Here is a 19,655-nt window from a genome sequence, read left to right on the forward strand (position 1 = left end):
TGTGGTGGGAGCTGAGCATCATCCTTAGCACATACTGTGAGCACTACACGTTACTTTAACGGACTCTCATCAGGTCATTTATGAGACTTAATCCTGTCTCACAATAAAATTATCTTAATCTAAAACTCTGCATGAAAAGCAGCGGGTGATATGCATCCCTTCAAGAAATGCATCACCTTTAATTTCATATTAATGAACCTTTAGAAGCATCTGAATTCCTCTGAGCTCAGACAACAGAAAATGAGGCTCATTTTTGTGCATCTTTAAAAGCTTTAGTGGTCATTTACTGACAAGTTCTGATCCTTTGATGACTGTATTAGAAAAATATTAAAAACTAAAGTGAAAGATGACTCATGTGGCGATAATATGACACGAGCAGATGTTGTCTTTTGAGGAAGGGCGTTTGTATTAAAATTCCCTCGACTGCTATTTCTTCTTTAAGTGTCGGTGAACATTTCAGCTGAATTTTGTTTGACCGACCCTTTTGACCTCATCTGGGTTTTTTTATTATTTAAATATTTTCATGTTAATATTTACACAGGAAGCCAGTGAGTTCACAGGAAATGCATTTCACAATCTGAAACTTTTACAACTACGTAAAGAAGTGGGTCTGCGTAGCCAATGCATGTGATGTTTGTGTCAGAAGATGAGCTGCAGCGTCGGAGAGGCCGGGCTCAGACCAGGAGGTGAGTTCATCGTGACACAATGGAGAATTACTTCCTCCAATTTTTTTGATTAAGAAATAAATAAATAAAAAAATCAAAGGTCAAGCATTTTTTGAAGGAATGCATCTCTACAACCTAAAGTTGCAATGTTTTGGTCAAACTTTGTTAATGAACTCAAATGTAACATTCTAAGATCTTGCAAAATGTGTTTGCACTCATGGGGAGTACTTCCAACTACTACCACACAAAATCTATCTCGGTAGCTTGAAAATTCACAGTTACAACCATCTTTGTGTTGGCTAAAATCAATGAGCTGTGGCAGCCATCTTGAATTGGGTCGACTTCCAATGTTAAAGAGTTGTTGATGTACATGCAGTGATTACCTTCTGAGAGTTTCCCTAAAATCCATCAAGTGGTTCAAGAGATATTTTGCTAACAGACGGACAGCGTTGGCACCAATGACATGCCATTGTATCAAGTAAAATATTGCACTGCATCAAGTGCTTAAAGTTTCTGTTGTGGACGATGCTCATCTATGAGGTGCCATTTGTAAAGTTACACACTCAAAAATTAAAAGTAATATTTTGGTTTATTTAGCTTTTCATAAGAAAAAAAAATTTTTTTTTCAAAGTCATTTTCACCATGTTATTCATACATCTATAAATGTCATAGTTCAAAACTAAATATTTAATTTACAAGCTAAATATTTAGTTTACAAACTAAATACTTAACTTGCAAGCTAAATATTTAGTTAGCAAGCTAAATATTAGTAAAACTAGTTCCACACTAAATATTTAGTTTACAAACTAAATGTTTATGACCAAGCTAACAAATTAAATATTTAACTTGCACGTTAAATATTTAGTTAGCAAATTAAAAAAATATTTTGGAAATTAAATGTATAGTTTGGGAAATAAATATTTAGGTCCGAGCTAAATACTTAGTTAGCAAATTAAATATTTAGTTTAGGAATTAAACGTTTAACTTAGAAATTAAATGTTTAGTTTGGAAATTAATTAATTAGCTTGGACAATAAATATTTAGTTTGGAAATTAAATGTTTAGTTTTGAAAATAAATAATTAGCTTGGAAATTTAACATTTAATTTACATCTATTTTTTTTAGTTCCGTAACTAAATATTTAACTTGCAAGTTAAATATTTAGTTTGTAAATTAAGCATTTATCTTGGACATAAGCATTTAACTTGGAAACTAAATATTTAGTGTGGAACTAAATATTTAGCTTGCTAACTAAATATTTAACTTGCAAGTTAAGTATTTAGTTTGTTAAATAAATATTTAACTTGTAAATTAAATATTTAGTTTGGAACTATGACATTTATAATTGTATGAATGACATGGTGAAAATGTGACTTTGGGAAAAACAAATTATTTCATGAAAGGCTAAATAAACCAAAATATTGCTGTTAATTTTTGACTGTAACTTTACAAACGGCACCCCATACTCAGCTACTCCCACACCATTTTTTGGCCTAATAGCTGTAAATTTGACGGAGCTATAGCTTTTGTGTTTTGTCAAATCAACTAGCTGTGGTGGCCATCTTGATTTGTGATGACTCCAAAATTTAATCAGTTGTAAATATATGCCCATTGATTGTTTTCTGTAAGTGTCATGATACGAGATGTTTTCAAATAAAGAGTTGACTCCGATAGTTAAAGACAAGGTTATGTTAATGAATGTTGCTTGATCAGTTCATGCTGGGAATGACTCTCAGCTACTACCACACCAGACTTGAGCTTGATATCTGTAAGACTAGATGAGTTGGGTAAATATAATGGATGGATGGATGTCTAATTATATGGACATTTAGAGTTCAGACATCTTTGCTGTGACTGGAAGCTGCAGGTTCACGTATTGCAGAAAGTGAAAGGACTTGTAATCTGACATGACCCCCAGACTTTTAGGTGAAATTTGCATCTTAGTTTCTAAACAATAAATGCTGCATTGATGCCAAACCACTGACTACCTGAGAAAAGATGAGGGGGGAACTCGATTCACCACAAACCAGCATTCAGCGCCGCTTCAGGTAAAGGCTAAACACCTCTCTGCCAGTCTTGGGGCTTTCCAGGTGCCCCATACGGGATAAAAGTGGGGTTGTGGTGAGGCAAGCAGCTGCTGCAGATGTTGCCAGTTCAATGAAACTACAATGGGATTCCTGACAGCAATATAGAGTGCAAAAACACCAAAATAAGCCGTGCAAGTCAAACTTAGCACGTTCTCTTTGATATAAAAGAAAACAAAGGGCCCTCTGCAGCCCGAGTTTCCTCTCATTCCCATTTCAGGTAACTGGTTTTCACGTCTTATTTCTGGCCTGCGTTCTGAATTATAGAAAACAGCAAATCACACAATGTAGGTCACAGTGTTTGTTTCCCACCAAAGGGGAAAAAAAAGTGAAGTACGCCACAAAAGGGGCACTGCAAAGAAATTCAACCGCACATACGAAGAATTGCACTGTCACAAGAGGCAGGATGTTGAAACTTTTCTTTTTTCAACAAAACCTTTTTTTTATTTTGTCTTTGAACTGCACAGGAAATGGTGAATAAAATTCTTTAGGAAAGTCCCCTTTATATTCTAACTAAATACATCTTTCTAGTAACCTAAAATTACACAAATCTTAAGGTTTGTTGTTCTGAAGCTCTCGGGTAAACAAGCACCCTATCAGCACATTTTTAATGCAACCATTGGTCCACAAAGCTTCTTCAGTAAGATGAAACCAGAGGAAAGGGCCTTACTGCATGTGAGAAACGTTTTCATCCAATTTCAGAAAGTTCATGAACGTGGAGAAGTCTGAGAAACCAAATGGAAGTTCAGAACTCTTCATTTAGCTCCCAACGTGTAAAATAAGAGCGTTTAGATTCTATTGCCATCAGAAACTGATTGTTAGATTCATCTTTTGGAATTACTTTGTAATGTTTGAGGAATTAGACCCATTATGGCGTGAAAAAATAAGAAAAAGACGTCTGTTAAACAGTACAGGGTTGCATCAAGACTTCCACTTTAAATACTTCAAAAATGATCAAAAATAGTTTATTTTTTTCGCACATTTAGCTAATTATTTTAGAGTGATTCGCTGCCTGGGGCACTCCAAAAAGGTCATGGGTCTTCAGTAGAGTTTTGACTCAGAAGGAGGGTTGCAAAATGCTCGCGTTTTGTGAAACTCAAACTGTTCTCTCTGACAAAAAACTACAAGGCTAAAGGTGGTTTCTCAAACTTAAGCACCAAAAAATTACCTTTTTTCCATTCACCGTGAATGGAATAATTGTGCAACCTGGTCAGCGATCGTAATGAACACGGTGAAAAATGTCTGGAAAATCTTGTCCCCGAACACAAATGACTCCAAATGCGACCCAGTACCTGCGCCGTGTGACGTTTACAGATCCTCACACGGATATTGTAAGAAGTGTGTGGTTCCATTCACCAGCATTTATACAATCTGTAAGTCTAGTAGTTTGACTTAGCAATATATTGAACTACTGTATGACCATTTGTCAATATTATAAAAAAAAGAAGCAGAAATCTTTTCTCTTTAGGCTCTGTTATCAGTAATAGACCTGTGTCTCTGTATATTCTAGCTATGTTCTCATGTACAAATATTCATATCAAAAATTATACAGCACAATTCTCACCATTTTTCCTTTTACAAGATTAGTGAACATTAAATGATTCACAAGTCCGGACAAACAAAATGGTGCTGGCCTAAATCAGTAAAATATAGATATAACAAACACAATAACTTAAATCTGCTTCAGGCACAAAATAAATAAAGGCATTTGTGGAAAATAAAAAAAAAATCATATCAAATGTGGCGCTTAAAATAAAAGTGAACAAAAAGTAGCTGTGACCACTTATATACAAACAGCTAAAATCTCTGACAGATTCATGCTTCACTTCACAACCTGAATTTGTCCTTAAAGTGCATGCAATAATAAGCAGTTTCACCAAGTGGGATCTTGACTTGTGAGGATAAACAGGTTGGTCAAGCTAATGCCAATTGTTTCTACATGTCAAATGAACAGAAAGATTGAATGTGTTGCCTAGAAAAAGTGAGGGACCACGTTCTACTGTATGCATAAGCACAACATGGAAGTATGATCGCAAAAAAACTCAAAAGAATAAACCCCAGTGATACCCCGTACAGTAATTTTCACATTCAGAGATTAAAATAAATACAACAAAATTTCAATTGTTAAAAAAAATAAATAAGACAAAGCAGCTTAACACCACGGGGGAGTCCGCAGTTCACATTCCACAATGTCCCTCCATGTAACACACACTTTGAGTATCATATGAACATGATGGGTTTCTGTTTAAACATATCAAAGTGCCCATTTTTACTAAAATTTCCTGATTTATTTGTTTCATACCAAAAAAGAGGAAATGGCATGGAGGAAAAAAGAGTTCAAACACTGCCTTTTTATTGACGCCTTTAGTGGTTCTTCTGTTTCTCCCTCTTCGAGTTTCAAACAGAAGCTCTCATTGCACGTAGTAACACCTCAATTAGAAGATGTAAGAGAGAAGAGAAGTAGCAGAGGAAGTTGTCCGGTTTTGTCACCGCGGTGGAGTGGAGTCGAAAAGGGCACAGATATGTTGTCCTGTAAAAAGATAGATCCACTTTCATCTGTTGTCTTCTTTGGGGAAGTCCAGAGATCCGAGGCTTCCGAAACCGAGGCTGTTGCTTTCTGAGTCAAAAGTGCTCATTTCTCTGTCCTGACGCTCCAACAAGTGCTTGATCTTTTCAGTCCGCTCCTTCTGGAGAGCAGCCAGTTCCTCTTCAATCTGCAATCAGCAAACATCATGGCTGTTATTTAGTCACATATTAAGGCTACTTTTAGCTTCTGTTTTCATCAGTAAAATGAAAATGTCGCTGTCATATGTTATCAGGACTGCCCATATATGGCCCCGGGATTTACTGATGGTAGGCAATTTATTCCTAAAGTCCTAAAATGTCATGTTGGATAAGTTAATTATCCTATCATGAGCTCATTAAATAAATAAGCTACGCAAGGAAACTAAAAGATCTTCACAACCCAGGTTTAATTCTTGCAAGAGGAGCAACAATTGGAAACAGGCATACAAGATATTATATGTCACCCGGATCACAAGGTCTGCCCGCCGACAGCATAAAGGAGCGCCAATTTATACATTTATCGTAAAAGGTGAGGCTGAGACAACTCTGCTTTCCAGCTTAGGGACTTTGAAGTTTATTAAATGTGCAGGCTCCACATTAAGACAAAACAACTCTAACTCACACACATGGTTCTATAACATTTGACATTAGTACTGTAATTTTTGCTGTATAAGTTGCAGTTTTTTGCATAAATTAGCATGCCTGTGACTTATACAGTGAAGCAATGTATTTATGGGTTTTTCCCCCACATTTATAACCCAACTTTTGGCTGAGATATGAGGATTTCATTCATTCTGACATGGAAAATATTGAACATTACCATTTTCAGCCACTAGAGGGCCCTTGACTAAAATGGCAAGCCAAGTGTCTCATTAATAAGTAAAAATGGCTATTAATGAGACACTTGGCTTGCCATACCAAGCCAGTTTTGTCTCGCTCCAGAACTCCTGGTGCAAACCTCAAATCAGCTGCATTTCACCGCGCCGCCCAGGCGAAATGCAGCTGATTTGACCATTAAAGTGCATTCTATTAAGGAAAAGTTCAACTGAGACGCACCTTTACTATAATTTCAAGCAAACAAATAGTTGGTTTTAGGTAGTAATTTTGTTAAATTTCAAAGAAATGCACAGAGTTGTCACTCCGCGTGCCTGCTTTTTTGAATCAGATTTTGAAGTGCAGCTGATTTGACTGTCAAAGTGCGTTTATTAAGGAAAAGTTTGACTGAGACACACCTTTGCTATAATTTCGAGCAAACAAATAATTGTTTTTAAGTGTTAATTTTTTTAAATTCTGGTTAAAGTCCTCTTGCACGCTCCCGCAGCCGCCATTTGGCAGCCAATCGATTTTTAGCACAACACCGGCCCACATTTCCAGGTTGTCAGCAGTGACGCGTAACAAACGCGACGCATCAGCGGTGACGCATAATAGATGTGACTTATACAGCAAAGCGGTGTGTACGGCGACAAGTACGATAAGTGAAAAACATCCATGACCTTTACATCCCACATCATGTAAGAACTGGATGTCTCTCTGTGAATTTAGAAAATTATCCTGACAACTTTTAGTCTGTTGACATCATGAAACCTTTAAAGTTGCTTTCCAACCAACCAATATATAGAAAAACACTACATTTCTTCATCCTTCTGCTTGTAAGGATACCACATTTTACAAATCCTTGAGTTTTGAGTTGTCAAATCAAATAAACTTTTGAGTTTCTTTTTTTTTTTTTTTCCCAGACACTTTGCAGACTAAATAACTAATAATTAATAAAGAATGATTACGTTCTCGTGGTATCCCTCTTCCAGGACTAATGGTGTTTCTGTGTTCAACCAACACAGCTGATTCTGATTTATAAACAGCAAAAATGTTTTAAATGTGGTTTGTTTCACACATTTTATCATCAAGACAATTCTGAATTTGTTCAGTCTTTGGAGTTGGTTCAGAAAAATGAACAGTTGGTTCAGAAAAATGAACAGTTATCAGGAATTGACAATTTGTATTTACATTGCATAAAAACATCAACAGCAGCTTTGAATGTTATCAGTCTATTAAACGGCCATTATTAGTTGTTATAATCCCCATAAGTAGCGTTCAGACTGTCCCTCCTACCTCCTAGTAGGTTTAAACAGCGAACAGACATCAGAACAAAGCACAAGTAACTCCTTGTGCACATTCTCCTGTGGGTGTTCCTTGTTTTTAGTATGATTTTTAATAAAAGCTGTAGAATTGTTGTATTTTATGGGAACTAAGGGATATAAAAATCTAAAAAAGACATTTGCAGGAGCTTTTCAGCTGGTTTGGAAGGGCGAAATTTACGCGTCTTCATCTACATACGTAAGTCTAAAGTAGGTCTATCAGTAGACACTGGTGGGGCTACGACTACCCTCAGAGAAGTAACTCCAAGTTGTTGTTTTTTTATTTGTATCTAAACAGAAATATAAGAATCTGTCTAAGGGTGAGCTACTAAAAATGTGCTGTAATACAAAGTTAATAAAATTCCTTCCTGGACCTTTTGTGCCAAGCCATTTAAGGTCATTTATGGAAGTATTTGAGTAGCGCTTTGATTTTTAAACATACCTTCTGTTCCAAGTGTGCTCTCCGTATGGAAACCTTCTGCTCAAGTTTCTGCAGCTCCCGCTCATGTTGGGCCTCCATTTGTGACTTGGTTTTGTTCTGGTAGGCGTCCAGGAGCTCCATCTCCTGCTTCAGCTGCTGCTTCAGAGCTTGGCACTCACTTTCCTGCTCTGCTTCCAATCGCATCTGGAGAAAGACATTAGGGGGGAAAAGACAATGCAGCTGTTCATGTTTTAGGTATTTAATGTTGAGCCTCGTTTATTAAACAACGGATATTAAAACTGTTGTACGCATGAGATCACTACAAACAGGCGATGCAACACTGAGTGAGCTGAAACTCTTCGTACCGCGTGTGAAGCCATCATTTCATTGATGCTCTGTTCATACTGCTCAGCCAGAATAGCCAGCTTGCGTGTCTGCTCCTCCTTCAGGTTCTTGAGGATTGTTTTGTGGTCCCCTTTGGGAGACACTTCCAGCTGATGGTTCCTAAGAGCCTTGTACTGCTTGTTCTGCACCTTGCACGTGTCCTGGAACTGTTTCTTGATCTGCATCTCCAGCATCTGTAAGGGATAAACAGCAATGCATTACGGTATTTTTCAAGGCGCACCAGATTATAAGGTGCAATATCAATGAATGGGTCTGTTTTCATACATAAGGTGCACTGGATTATCCAGATTATAAGGCGCAATAACCGAAACAAAACAGTCAGAAGTCAAACTTTATTCAGCTCAAATCAGTTTGAGGTCAGTAAGCACAACCAGAATTAATACATAAGGTACACTGGATTATGAGGTGCACTGTCGATTTTTTTTAGCAAATTAAAGGATTTTAAGTGCGCTTCATAGTCCGAAAAATACGGTAATCCATTAAACGTTGGTTCAAATTTGCTTTTGGTTCAAGCTACGTCTAAGCTCAGTAGAAAAATAAAGATGAAGTTTGATAGAAATGCCAAAAAATGTCAGCAGAAATGTATTCAAAGGGTTAAAAACCTAAATTCAACTGTTTATTTGTTTAGAATAAAAACTGAGTTTTGTTTGCCAAAGTCTTGAAATGTTTCAATGACCTAAGTGACCCTCTCACCCCAACGTTGTTACATAATTGGAGAAGAAATCATTTACATTTGTGAAGCTGGCACATGTTTGGGAAGAAGCGGTTCTCATGGCAACAAGATCAGCATCTCTGGGGGGGGGGGGGGAAGATTTGTATTGGGACACCACAAATGTAAATGAATGCCAAGATGTCTACTACATTTTATGTAAAAAATCTAGAAGTCAGAAAACATTGACAATATCATGTTTATCAGCATGAAACATCATGTTTTCTGGTTTAAAGTTATAAAATGAAATGCGATTTTTGTTAACATCTCACTAAACCACCTGGACAACCCCATCCAGCAGGATGCAGAATCAAAGACCAGGCCCACCTTGAGGTTTCTGGGCTGCTGCCGCTGCTCCAGAGTGTGTTTTCTGTGTAGTTCTGTTTGCCGTCGGCTGTTGTACTCCTCTTGGTTTTCCAGCTCCGTCTGGTGCTGCAGCCGCATGAGTTCTACTCGCAGCTTCTGCAGCATCTGCAGCTGCCGGCGCTCCAGGTCCTGGGTGGACTCGTCCTGTCGGATCATCAGGGCATGCTCCATCTCCTTCTGCGTCCTCTTCTTGTTCAGCTCCTGGGACAAGAAGATCCATGAAATGATGCTGTTTTGCAATGTTTGTGTGCTTTTTGCATGCATTGTTTCACTGCAAACTGAACAGCTGCATCTTGCAACTGGCATCACAATCCTGTTAAAGCTTTTTTATTATTATTATTATTGATATCCATGTGGTCTTAATTACTAAATTTAACTAAATAATTTTAGTGCCAAAAACCAATCAGAACATGTTATAGTCTAATCATATTATTGTGATTGCAGTGTATGAACAGCGCTTTGGCACAGCTAAAGTTGTCTGTAAATGTGTTTTAAAAATAAGTTTGACCTTGATCCTTGACTTTAACCTAAAAAAAAGGAATGAATGACTCAAAAGAAGAAAGTTCAAAAACAGCTGTTACAATATTGTTTCAAAACCTAATTTCTTGTCTTGGTGTGTGATTGTCCTCCACTTCCCTTTCAACAGGCCTATCAGTTTTTGTTGCACGCTATAAGTGCACTCGCTCCTGTCACTGACTGATGTATTTACATTTGAAATGCTGATATGAGTTGTTTTCATGCTAATAAAATAAAATCATAATCATTTGATGTTTAAGTTTATGGGCTTCAGCTCAGGTGAGACTCTACGAAGTTATATTTAATAGTAAGTTTGTGTAAACTTGATGCGTTGGAGAACTTGTTTCATGTTGGAATATTAAAAACGTTCATTTTAGTCAGCTGATTGATCAAAAGTAAAGGAATCAACATGCTGGTTTTTTTTTTGTTTTTTGTTTTGCTTTTTGTTTTGCATTAATCCATTTTAAACTGGGTCCATTTCAAAACCAAATACTCCAATCATCTGTAACAATATGGCCACTGATATACAATATTGAGTGAATCCTCAAAACAGCCCTAAACCATCTTGGCGTGGACTCTGAGGCGTTGTTGTGGAATCTGGTCCCAATCAGATTGTTTAGGTTTTAAAAGGTGTTGGATTCTTTTATAAAAGGTTTTATAAAGTTAGGCCTCCGTGGAGCGGGCTTCTCTTTCCATAACCTCACACAGAGGCTCAAATGGACTGACGCTGGAGAATTCGGAGGCCAAGTCAGCTCCTCGAGCTCACTGCTGTGAATCAAGGCATGGAGCATCATCCCGCTGCAAGAAGCACCTGCCATCAGGGTGATCAAGTTCAGAGGAGCGTAGTTGGTTAGCAGCCATGTTTGGAAGAGTAGCACTTGTTAAAAGCATCACCATGAACGACAAAAGCAATGGCTTTCCAACAGGACATGACTTCATTCCGTTGTGTTTCCTGGTTCCATGTCTTTCCCAGGTGTAGCTGAAGCCATTGTTGGCCCCTTTTAGTAGTAAACTGAAATCAGCATCAGCACCATGACAGCTCTGTGGATTTATGCAGCTTTAGTCACTGAAAACTGAGACCACAGTCTCCTGGCACACGTGAAGCTTCAACAGAATCTAGTTAAACAAACAGCCTTTGGCCATTACAAACACTTAGCTCCATTCACTGGTTTACTGGTTTTCCTTCCTTGGGCTACTTTTGGTGGGTTGTGATCTCTATGGACTGTAAAAATCTTGATCTGGGTTGAAAAGTAAGTAAACAGCAGACTGAAAAAAAAAATGAAGAGTGAAATTGACCTCGGAGTTCTGAACCTCAGCAGACCTGTTCATAAATAGAAATATAGCTTATATAAAGAGAAGCCAAGAAAGTGGAAGGATTACCTACAACCAATTAGGTGTCTTTTAAAAATCATTTTGTAGAACTTGTTCTTGATTATAGCCAGGGGTGGACAGTAACAGAGTACATTTACTTGAGTATCTTATATTTGTGATTTACATATTTTATTAAGCCACTTGTTGCCGTGTAGTGGTTCTACATTCTACATTATCAAGTGGTTTCAGAGAGTTACAAAGTTCTGTAAAATCAAACATAACTACAAAATTACTAGTACTTTTGAATATTTGTGTATTTTTAAATGCACATATTTTTAACACTTAAGTATTTTCAAAAGTAAGTACTTCAGTACTTTAACTTGAGTAAAATTTTGACTGAGCAACTTTTACTTGTAGTTGAGTAAATTTGAACCCGAGTATCAATATTTTACTTAAGTACTAGAGTTGAGTACTTTGTCCACCACTGATTATAGCCATACGACAGTCTTCGATGTTTCAGTTGTTGCTGTATAAAGTCAGATTACCTCCCTCAGCTGTTCCTGTTCAAACTCGTGCCGCCTGATAAGACTCCGACGTTTGAGGGCCCGGCAGCTGCGGTCGTAGACCAGCCTCTGCTGGGCCAGCAGGTGAGCCTCCTCCTCAGCCTGGGAGCGCTGCACCGTTTCTTTGTACCGAGACAGACGCTCCTGCTTCTCCTCCTTGGTGAAACAAAGGTCTTCACCCATCTCCTGCAACAGAACGGAGCGACGCGGGGTGTAAAGATGTGCTCAACAGGTTTAACGCAAAACTTCACCAACGTGTCCGGTGAAAATACTCACATCCTTGATCTTGTCTTTGCAAAGCCTGTACTCCTTCTTCTGAGTCTCTAAAAACGAAGTCAGCTCTTTCTTTTGCTGAGCAACAATTTGTTGCTGAATCCTTCTTTCTTCTGATGCAACTGACTTCATCTGTGAAGAGACGTGCAGTTTATCGCCTTTGACATCAAAATGTGACTAAAATCACTACAGCTGCTGAAGCTGTACCTCTTTATCTGTTTGAGCAACGTGCCGTTTGGCCAGCCGTTCCAGCTCGATGTAAGTGTTGTTTGCGTGCGTTTCTAATTCCTTCTGCAGCCTGAGCCTGTGCTCATCCATCTCGGCCTTTAGCCTGTTCTCCAGGGCGATCAGCTGCTTCTGGTGCTGTCGCCGCATGCGCTTATACCCAGACATCTGCTCCCGCAGCTCAAAGTCCTGCTCATGCTCCTGGATCTACCTGATGCCCTAGACAACAAAAAATGAAAAGGAAAGCAGAACGTGAAAGAAGCTGAGCAAGCAAAAATAAAAAAAAATTTAAATTAGTGAGCAGTGTCAATATTGCAACTAAAAACAGACCTAGACTAGATGCCAATAAAAAAAATTTGCATATTCATAATCACCCACTGCTGATTTAAAAGAACGTAACTGAAATGCTATACAGTTTTGTGTAAGGCATTTGATAATGCTTTTGCAATATTCAATATTGCACATGCACATTTCCCTACTATCGTGCAGACCCCTACTGTACAATGTCAAATGTTTAAAAATTGCAGTATCTCAGTCATAACTCAGCCATATTCACCCAAGAACACACCAATAACAAGAAACTTTGTTTAATGCACGCTCTTGATTCTAATCAATCAACTTTCACACCACACTCTATATTAGGTTAAAAATAAACTAATTTGTAACCTAATTTAGACTGAGCCAACCCTAAGTAGTCTTAAAGTTTTAATTCAGCAGAACTGGATTAAGTTAACACAGATTAGGTTAAGCTTTCTACCCCCAAAATGGGTGAAAATTACTCATTTGCTAATTTAGGACTACAAAGCAATTTAAGTTAAAAAGTGTAATTGATAATTACGGCATTGATGCATCAATTAATGTTATTTCAGGCAACTAAACTCATCATCTACATGCACACTAAAGTTTTTAACCACGCTAATTAGGTTAAACATGTTTTTTGTTTACTATGTTCTAAAGCAGAAGTCCAGTCAGGTCAAATTCAAGCAACTTTAGGCTAAAATGGTAGACTGTGAAAAATGACGTGGTTCATCTCTGATTAACCACGGGGTCAAACTTTTTGACTCATTTGATCAAATTAATCCAACATGTTACAACTCAGCAATCGAGTTATCAAAAGAACCCATTAGTTTTTAGAGCGTGGACCAAAAAAAAAAACAAGCAACAAAAAGGTGGAAAGTCACCTTTTATAACCTTTGATAAAAACTAAATGTTTGTGATGAAGCACATCTGGCATAATAAAAACGCATGTCACACACACACGCGCGCAAGCAGAGGCAAATAAGAGAAGCTGAGGATGGAGGGGAAAAAAGATGACATCCATTAACAGGATCTGGTTGCCATGACTACAGATGTACAGCTGAGAACACAGACACCTCCTCCCTCCTCATCCCCGCGCAGCCAGCAGCACGCACACACGCACTGGCGCGCGCGCGCTCGTGCACGCGCGCACGCTTGATTTCATGCAATACGGCCGAAGACGGCGAGCGCGCGTACCAAAGATGCTGATTTGATGGTGATAAGGTGTCCGCGGGTCTTCTTGCAGTCGGGGGACCGGCTCTTGTCAGGTGTAGGCCGCAGCTCTGGCCTGGCGTCCCTGTGCACGGCCTCATCCCTCACGCAAGCATGGTCCTGCAGGGGGGGAGGAAAAGGAGGAGATAGTGGAGCTGGGTGCTTCCCAGGCCCTCCGTTTGTGCCGAATCTCCCTGAATGCAGCACAGCAGCGTAAAGCGCATCCTTCCCCGAGCTGCTTCCCTCCTTTACTGGGTGCAAGTCCTTCCTGGGAGAGGAAAGGGCATCGGCCAACAATTGTAGGCACCCCCGAGGAGGCAGCCACTGGATGAAGTCAGTTTTCTGTCGTCCCCCACTCCTTTTCTTTGAAAGAACCAAGCGGCTCCGATGAGGCTGAATTATGCGATGCTATACCATTGATAATCAGAAAGATGCCCCAGAGAGGTGTTTTACTGCCACTCTCCTTTTCCGTATCCAAACGCAGGAAACATTTGGGAGGAAAGACAGTTTCCCTGCGTCCCTGTGATGATCGAATGTGGCACCATAGTGAAAAACCCTTGGCTCAGATAAGGCACATCCAAACATGATTTCTCTCCGAATCTGTCGCCTAATGATCCGTTTGTACTCCACTCGAATTTCTGTCCTACATTCACAGCGCACTTGGTCATGGTAGGTGGTTCTGGTGCCTTCTATTCATCTCTTCCCTCTGTCCCTTTCCCTACACTCCCCCTTCCTTTAAAGAGACACCACAACACAAGCACATCTCAACAAGGCTGAGGTAATTTCACAAGGGATCCCATTTCCAGCCCTCTTTCGTTTGTATAAATCTTAACACGTTGTATTAATAATGTTTTGCTGCGTAAAACACAATGAGAACAGCTGTGCTTACATGAGATGATATATAGAATTTTGTAAAAAATAAAAAACAATGGGAGAAATGTACTTGTATGCATAAACAACATCTTACCTGTTGTAGATAGCTTTTTCATAGCCTCTGTGAAAATAGAGCTTAAATCTGATCTGATTGAGGAACTGATGGCCTGTTTGAGAAGGTCAACGACCACCATGGATTATTAACCATTAACAACTGCTGTCTCAAAGATGTGTTAACGGTTAATTAACGAGAACAGTAGAAACCTTTACATTGCAGTACATTTTTGCATTACATGGCCATTTGGTGCAAATGCAACTTGCAGCTAGCTGTAATACTTAAAATGCAGCCAGAGACACTTCCTGGAAGAATATCATAAAAGTTAAGCGGTAATAGGAAAATGATGGAAAATCAAAGGTTTGTAAAATATTTACCAAAACTGCTGTAAAATCTTAAGACGAGAGTTGTTTTAAGTCAGCAAGCCACTTTAGTCTTAACTCCATATGTACAGCCATAAGTTTATTAATTAAACGCTTGTTCTCCAAGCTGAGATTATTCAAAGAGCCATCTACAACAGGTAAGATATTAATTGTTCAGAACCCTTCTTCAAAAAAAATCTGAGCTTTAGCTTTAAAGCTGCACAGATAAATCTTTTTGCGCAGTGTGGAAACCAAGAGTCAAGAACAAAACGTGAAACTTTGATGTTATTTTTCTTGCATTTTTCTACGACCACTAGAAGAAACATTTCAATCCATTGAGTCGTTTATCATAAAAACCACCTGTAATTCATTAAAAATATATATCTGCAGCCAAGAAGCACCAAAGATAGTCCCAAGCCACGACACGAGACACCCATTGAACCCAGCCAGACATTGAACATAACTTTTTTAATGCCCCTTTTTCACATTTCCCCAAAATGTTTGCTGAAAGCTTTGAATTTATTCACTTTATTCTGTCCAGACAGGAATATTTTACATAATTTATAGGCTACATAATGATAGTGTTTGTATTTGTTCTGTTGCAGCTTGAAAATCTATTTTTGACCTTAAACCATTGAGTGACTCTGCCCGGTTGACCTCCTGTGTTTCCCTGTTTGGACGACGAGACAACAGTGGAAGGAAGCTTGTGGATGTGGACGTCAGTGATGAGAAGGACCTGACTCGGTGAGGTCATGCACAGAGCCACTTCTGCCTGTCGAAATCCATGCAGTGTTGTAATGTTGCTGATCAAAGCTTAATTTGAGGCTTCTGTTGTGTTATTTTATTATTTGCTTCTTCTTTTTTTTTTTTTTTTTTTTTAAATTAGGAATGTGTGGCCTAGAAGGACAAACAAAATGAATGAGTGAATGAAATAACAAAAGTTGGTTTTCTGAGGTTTGTATTTTTCAAGTTTGGAAAAGTTACTACAGATTTTGACGCTTTATATTCTTCATGTCCTTATCCATCCATCTTCTACCACTTATCTGTAGTTGGGTCATGAAGACGACGGGTCCAGGAGAGAAACCCAGACTTCCATCTCCCCAGTGACACGTTCCAGCTCGTCCTGCAGGGACCCTGAGGTGTTCCCAGGCCAGAGAAGATATACAATCCCTTCAGTGACTTCTGGGTCTTCCTGAGGTCTCCTACCATAGGATGTGCCTATAAAACCTCTATCCTCATCCTAATCAGATGTCTGAACCACATCAACTGACTCCTTTCTATACAGAGGAGCAGCTACTCTGAACTCCCTCCAGATGATGGAGCTCCTCCTCACCCCGGCTGAGTCCAGCCACCCTGCGAAGGAAGCAGCCACTTGGGATCTCGTTCTTTCAGTCATGATCCAAAACCTCATGGAACTTAGACAGACCAGTAAATCGAGAGCTTTGCGTTTTGACTCAGCTCCCTCTTCACCATGACTGCCCAAAGCAACACCCTCATTACTGAGGACAAGGTCCCAGTCCTTCGATCCATCTCCCGCTCCATCCTACCATCACTCGTGAACAAGCCGCCCAGATACTTGAACCTGAGGCAAACACTCTCCCTCGACCCTGTGAGGGCATTCCACCCATTTCTGGTTGAGAATAATGACCTCAGACTTTGAGGAACTAACTCTCATTCCAGTCTCTTCACACTCGGCTGCGAACCATCCCAGTGCACGCTGAAGGTCCCGGCCTGAAGCAGAACCACATCATCCTTCATCCTTCTTGTAGTTTAAACCAGATTATTTGAACGTGGGAGCTTGTTGTTGCATTTGTCACTGAAAGTGGACTGTTGTTTTGTCATAAACAAAATTGTAGTTATTTTAAAGGATAAGAAGAACTAAAACTTGGACTTGATCATAAAGTTTCTGACAAAACAAGATTTAACTTTTAACCCAATTATTTCCTAGAATATTCTCGTGTTCTCTTCTTTAAATTGGTTTTAATTTTCTCCAATTAAACCCTCATAAAATCAAATATGGGCACTGGGTGGATATTTAGGTATAGGATGATATCACGGTATATTGTACAATACATGTAGATAGTTGCATATAACGATTTTACAAGTGCTTCCTCATAATTCTTTCCAAACAGGAAATGGTCTTTTAATTTGTTTTGTCTTTTGAGGACTCACAAAGTATTAATTATTCTACTGGAAGCTTGTTTGCCATTATATTTCACTTGTCAGCTCTTGTCAATGTTTTTTTTTAATTATGTTGGGAACTCGTTCAAAACTATTTGCAATTTTTTCTTTTTTTGTGATGTAATATTCTTTTTTACCGCTAGATGTCAGTGTTGATCTGTTGAAAGATGGGGCCATATTGAGAGTTTTCTGATTTTGTTCCTTTTATTTGAACTTTGACGACCTGTATTCTCAAAGCTGCTGGGGAATAATAATTAAAATATATCTTGAAGTGTTCAGATATTTTGTCTCTATGTAGCTTTGGCGCATTTAAATTTAATCTAAACATCTGAAAGCTTCTTTTGAAAATTGGACTAAACAGATATAGATGCACTTTGGATTAACATGTAGTTACAGCTTGCCAACAAAATCAGTGGGATGCATGATCAATACTGTTTTGATTAATCCGCAGGGAAATATAGACTTTAAAAAAGGCAGTTATTTAAAGTATTGTTTATTTGTAAATATACATGCAAGAAGCTTTTAAATACCATATTTTTCAGACTATAAGGTGCACCGGATTATACGGTGCATTAAGCAAAATAAAACAGTCAGATAAGTCAAACTTTATTCAGCTCATTCACAATAACCACATAAAATCGGTTTGAGGTCAGTAAGCACAACCAGAATTAATGCATAAGATGCACCGGATTATAAGGCTCGCTGTTGATTTTTGAGAAAATTAAAGAATTTTAAGTGCGCCTTATAGTCCAAAAAATACAGTATATCAGGATTTAAGATGATTCTTAGTCATTAATGGTGCACATCAGAGTGCACCGTTTAAACAAACAAAAAATCACAAAAATAACCTTTACAGATGTTTGTTTATCTGCATCCAATAGAATATACAAGACAATGGATAGTTTAATAAATTTTAAATGCTGATGATGCTGATGATTTACAAGAGTGAAGATTTTATTCCAGTTAATCAAACTTAGTTAATCCTCATCATTAAAGATGCATTAATCTAATGTTTCTTTTTCTTTTGCCAGTCCTCAAACTGTCGCTGCACTCAGCTTCGACTGCTGAAGTTTCTGCTCTCAGTTCTCGTCCTCCTGCATCTGTTTGACCTGGACCGGTACAACTATCTCATCGCTCGGGTTGCTGATGGACATCCCAGGAACCGGGGCCTCGACAGACAGGACTCCGCCCGACAGGGATGAGCTGATGTGCTGCAGGTCCACCCCCTGTGGCAACCTTTATAAATGAGGAGTTTGTCAACAAGCAACTCCTCCAGATGTTTTAAGACATTTTAACTCAAGCATCTGCTGCTAAAACCTACAAAGCTTCTGTGTTGATCTCCTACCTCTAGTATTTCTCAAATAACTTACTTGTATTTACGAGTGAAGCATCGTGAAACCAGCCCATGCTCGTCCTGCCTCTCCTTATGTGTTCCTTAACAAGAGTCAGAGAAAACAAAAACATCAGCATGGAAAACTCAGCTTCTTCAAACGTTTTCTGTCTTTTAGGATCTACCTGAGATCTGCAGATAACCCTCCTTGGTTGTGATTGTGATCTCCTCTGGTGAAAACTGATTAACATCCAGGTTAACCTTCCAGCTGTTTTGCCCAGTTTGGACCTCTGACACCCCTCTTGGCAGTTGTCTCACATCTTTTGGATCCGTGTTCTGACCGATGAACGGAGGCAGAAGCGGGGACTTGGTGAACCCGGGCCAGGAGAACGAAGCCAGCCTCTTCTTCGCCCAGTCCAGCCAGTCCAGATCACTGGGCTCCAAGAAAGGAGGGAGTCCAAAATCTTGTGCAAAGATGCGACTCGGCTGAGTCCAGTTGGGGAAGGGCTCCCAGCTCACATCTCGACGGAAGATGGGACGGGACAGCATTTTGTTTTCTTCACCCATTCTCTAAAAACGGATGAGCTCAGACTGGAGGAAGGAGGTGTTTGAAGCAGAAAGCCTGCAGCTCCACCCTGACAAGACTGAGCGCTGAACAACGGAGCAGCTGTGTTTATGTGACAACATGAGGAGGAGGTCCGACTGTCTGGTCACACACTTTATATACGCAGCTGAATCATTTTCACACTCACAGAGCAGAAAGAGTGATGTAAGAGATGAGAGCGGCCTGATTTACAACGAGCCGGGGCATTATTCCTCTGTTGCCCCGGGACAAGCTGAGGACAAAACTAATTATTTGTATTTATATCTGTCCTCTGGCAGGATTTTGGTGAGTGACTCTGGAAGTGGCAGCCAGGCCTCTGCAGTCTTCTCACATACTGGAGGTCTTTGTCTGCAGAAGTTACAGCCGTGTGTTGTTTTGAGGGAACAGCATTTACATTTAAAGTCCCACAGCAAACAAAAAAAGTCTTACAGTGAAGACAAACAAGCAAATGGCAAAGCTGAAGACGTGTTTACAGCCAGAGGAAAGTGATGGATGGAGCTACTG

At 39.2% G+C, this 19,655-nt stretch overlaps 2 protein-coding genes across 2 annotated transcripts; both read right to left on the minus strand.

The window, feature by feature from the left end:
- Positions 1-5,300: 5,300 nt before the first annotated feature.
- Positions 5,301-14,052, minus strand: taok3b (TAO kinase 3b). Its single transcript, XM_037692324.1, has 8 exons — positions 13,732-14,052; positions 12,220-12,456; positions 12,016-12,144; positions 11,722-11,925; positions 9,311-9,550; positions 8,235-8,447; positions 7,891-8,073; positions 5,301-5,462 (listed from the first exon to the last, which is right to left on the minus strand). The coding sequence occupies exons 2-8, from the start codon at positions 12,403-12,405 to the stop codon at positions 5,301-5,303; spliced, it is 1,317 nt and encodes a 438-aa protein (XP_037548252.1). The 5' UTR covers positions 12,406-12,456; positions 13,732-14,052.
- Positions 14,053-18,082: 4,030 nt separating this feature from the next.
- LOC119424276 (heat shock protein beta-1) lies at positions 18,083-19,179 on the minus strand. Its single transcript, XM_037691736.1, has 3 exons — positions 18,733-19,179; positions 18,588-18,651; positions 18,083-18,453 (listed from the first exon to the last, which is right to left on the minus strand). The coding sequence occupies exons 1-3, from the start codon at positions 19,112-19,114 to the stop codon at positions 18,297-18,299; spliced, it is 603 nt and encodes a 200-aa protein (XP_037547664.1). The 5' UTR covers positions 19,115-19,179; the 3' UTR covers positions 18,083-18,296.
- Positions 19,180-19,655: the final 476 nt, after the last annotated feature.

This window comes from Nematolebias whitei, chromosome 18 (genome assembly GCF_014905685.2).
Source record: "Nematolebias whitei isolate Nwh7 chromosome 18, NemWhi1, whole genome shotgun sequence".
Taxonomy (NCBI): domain Eukaryota; kingdom Metazoa; phylum Chordata; class Actinopteri; order Cyprinodontiformes; family Rivulidae; genus Nematolebias; species Nematolebias whitei.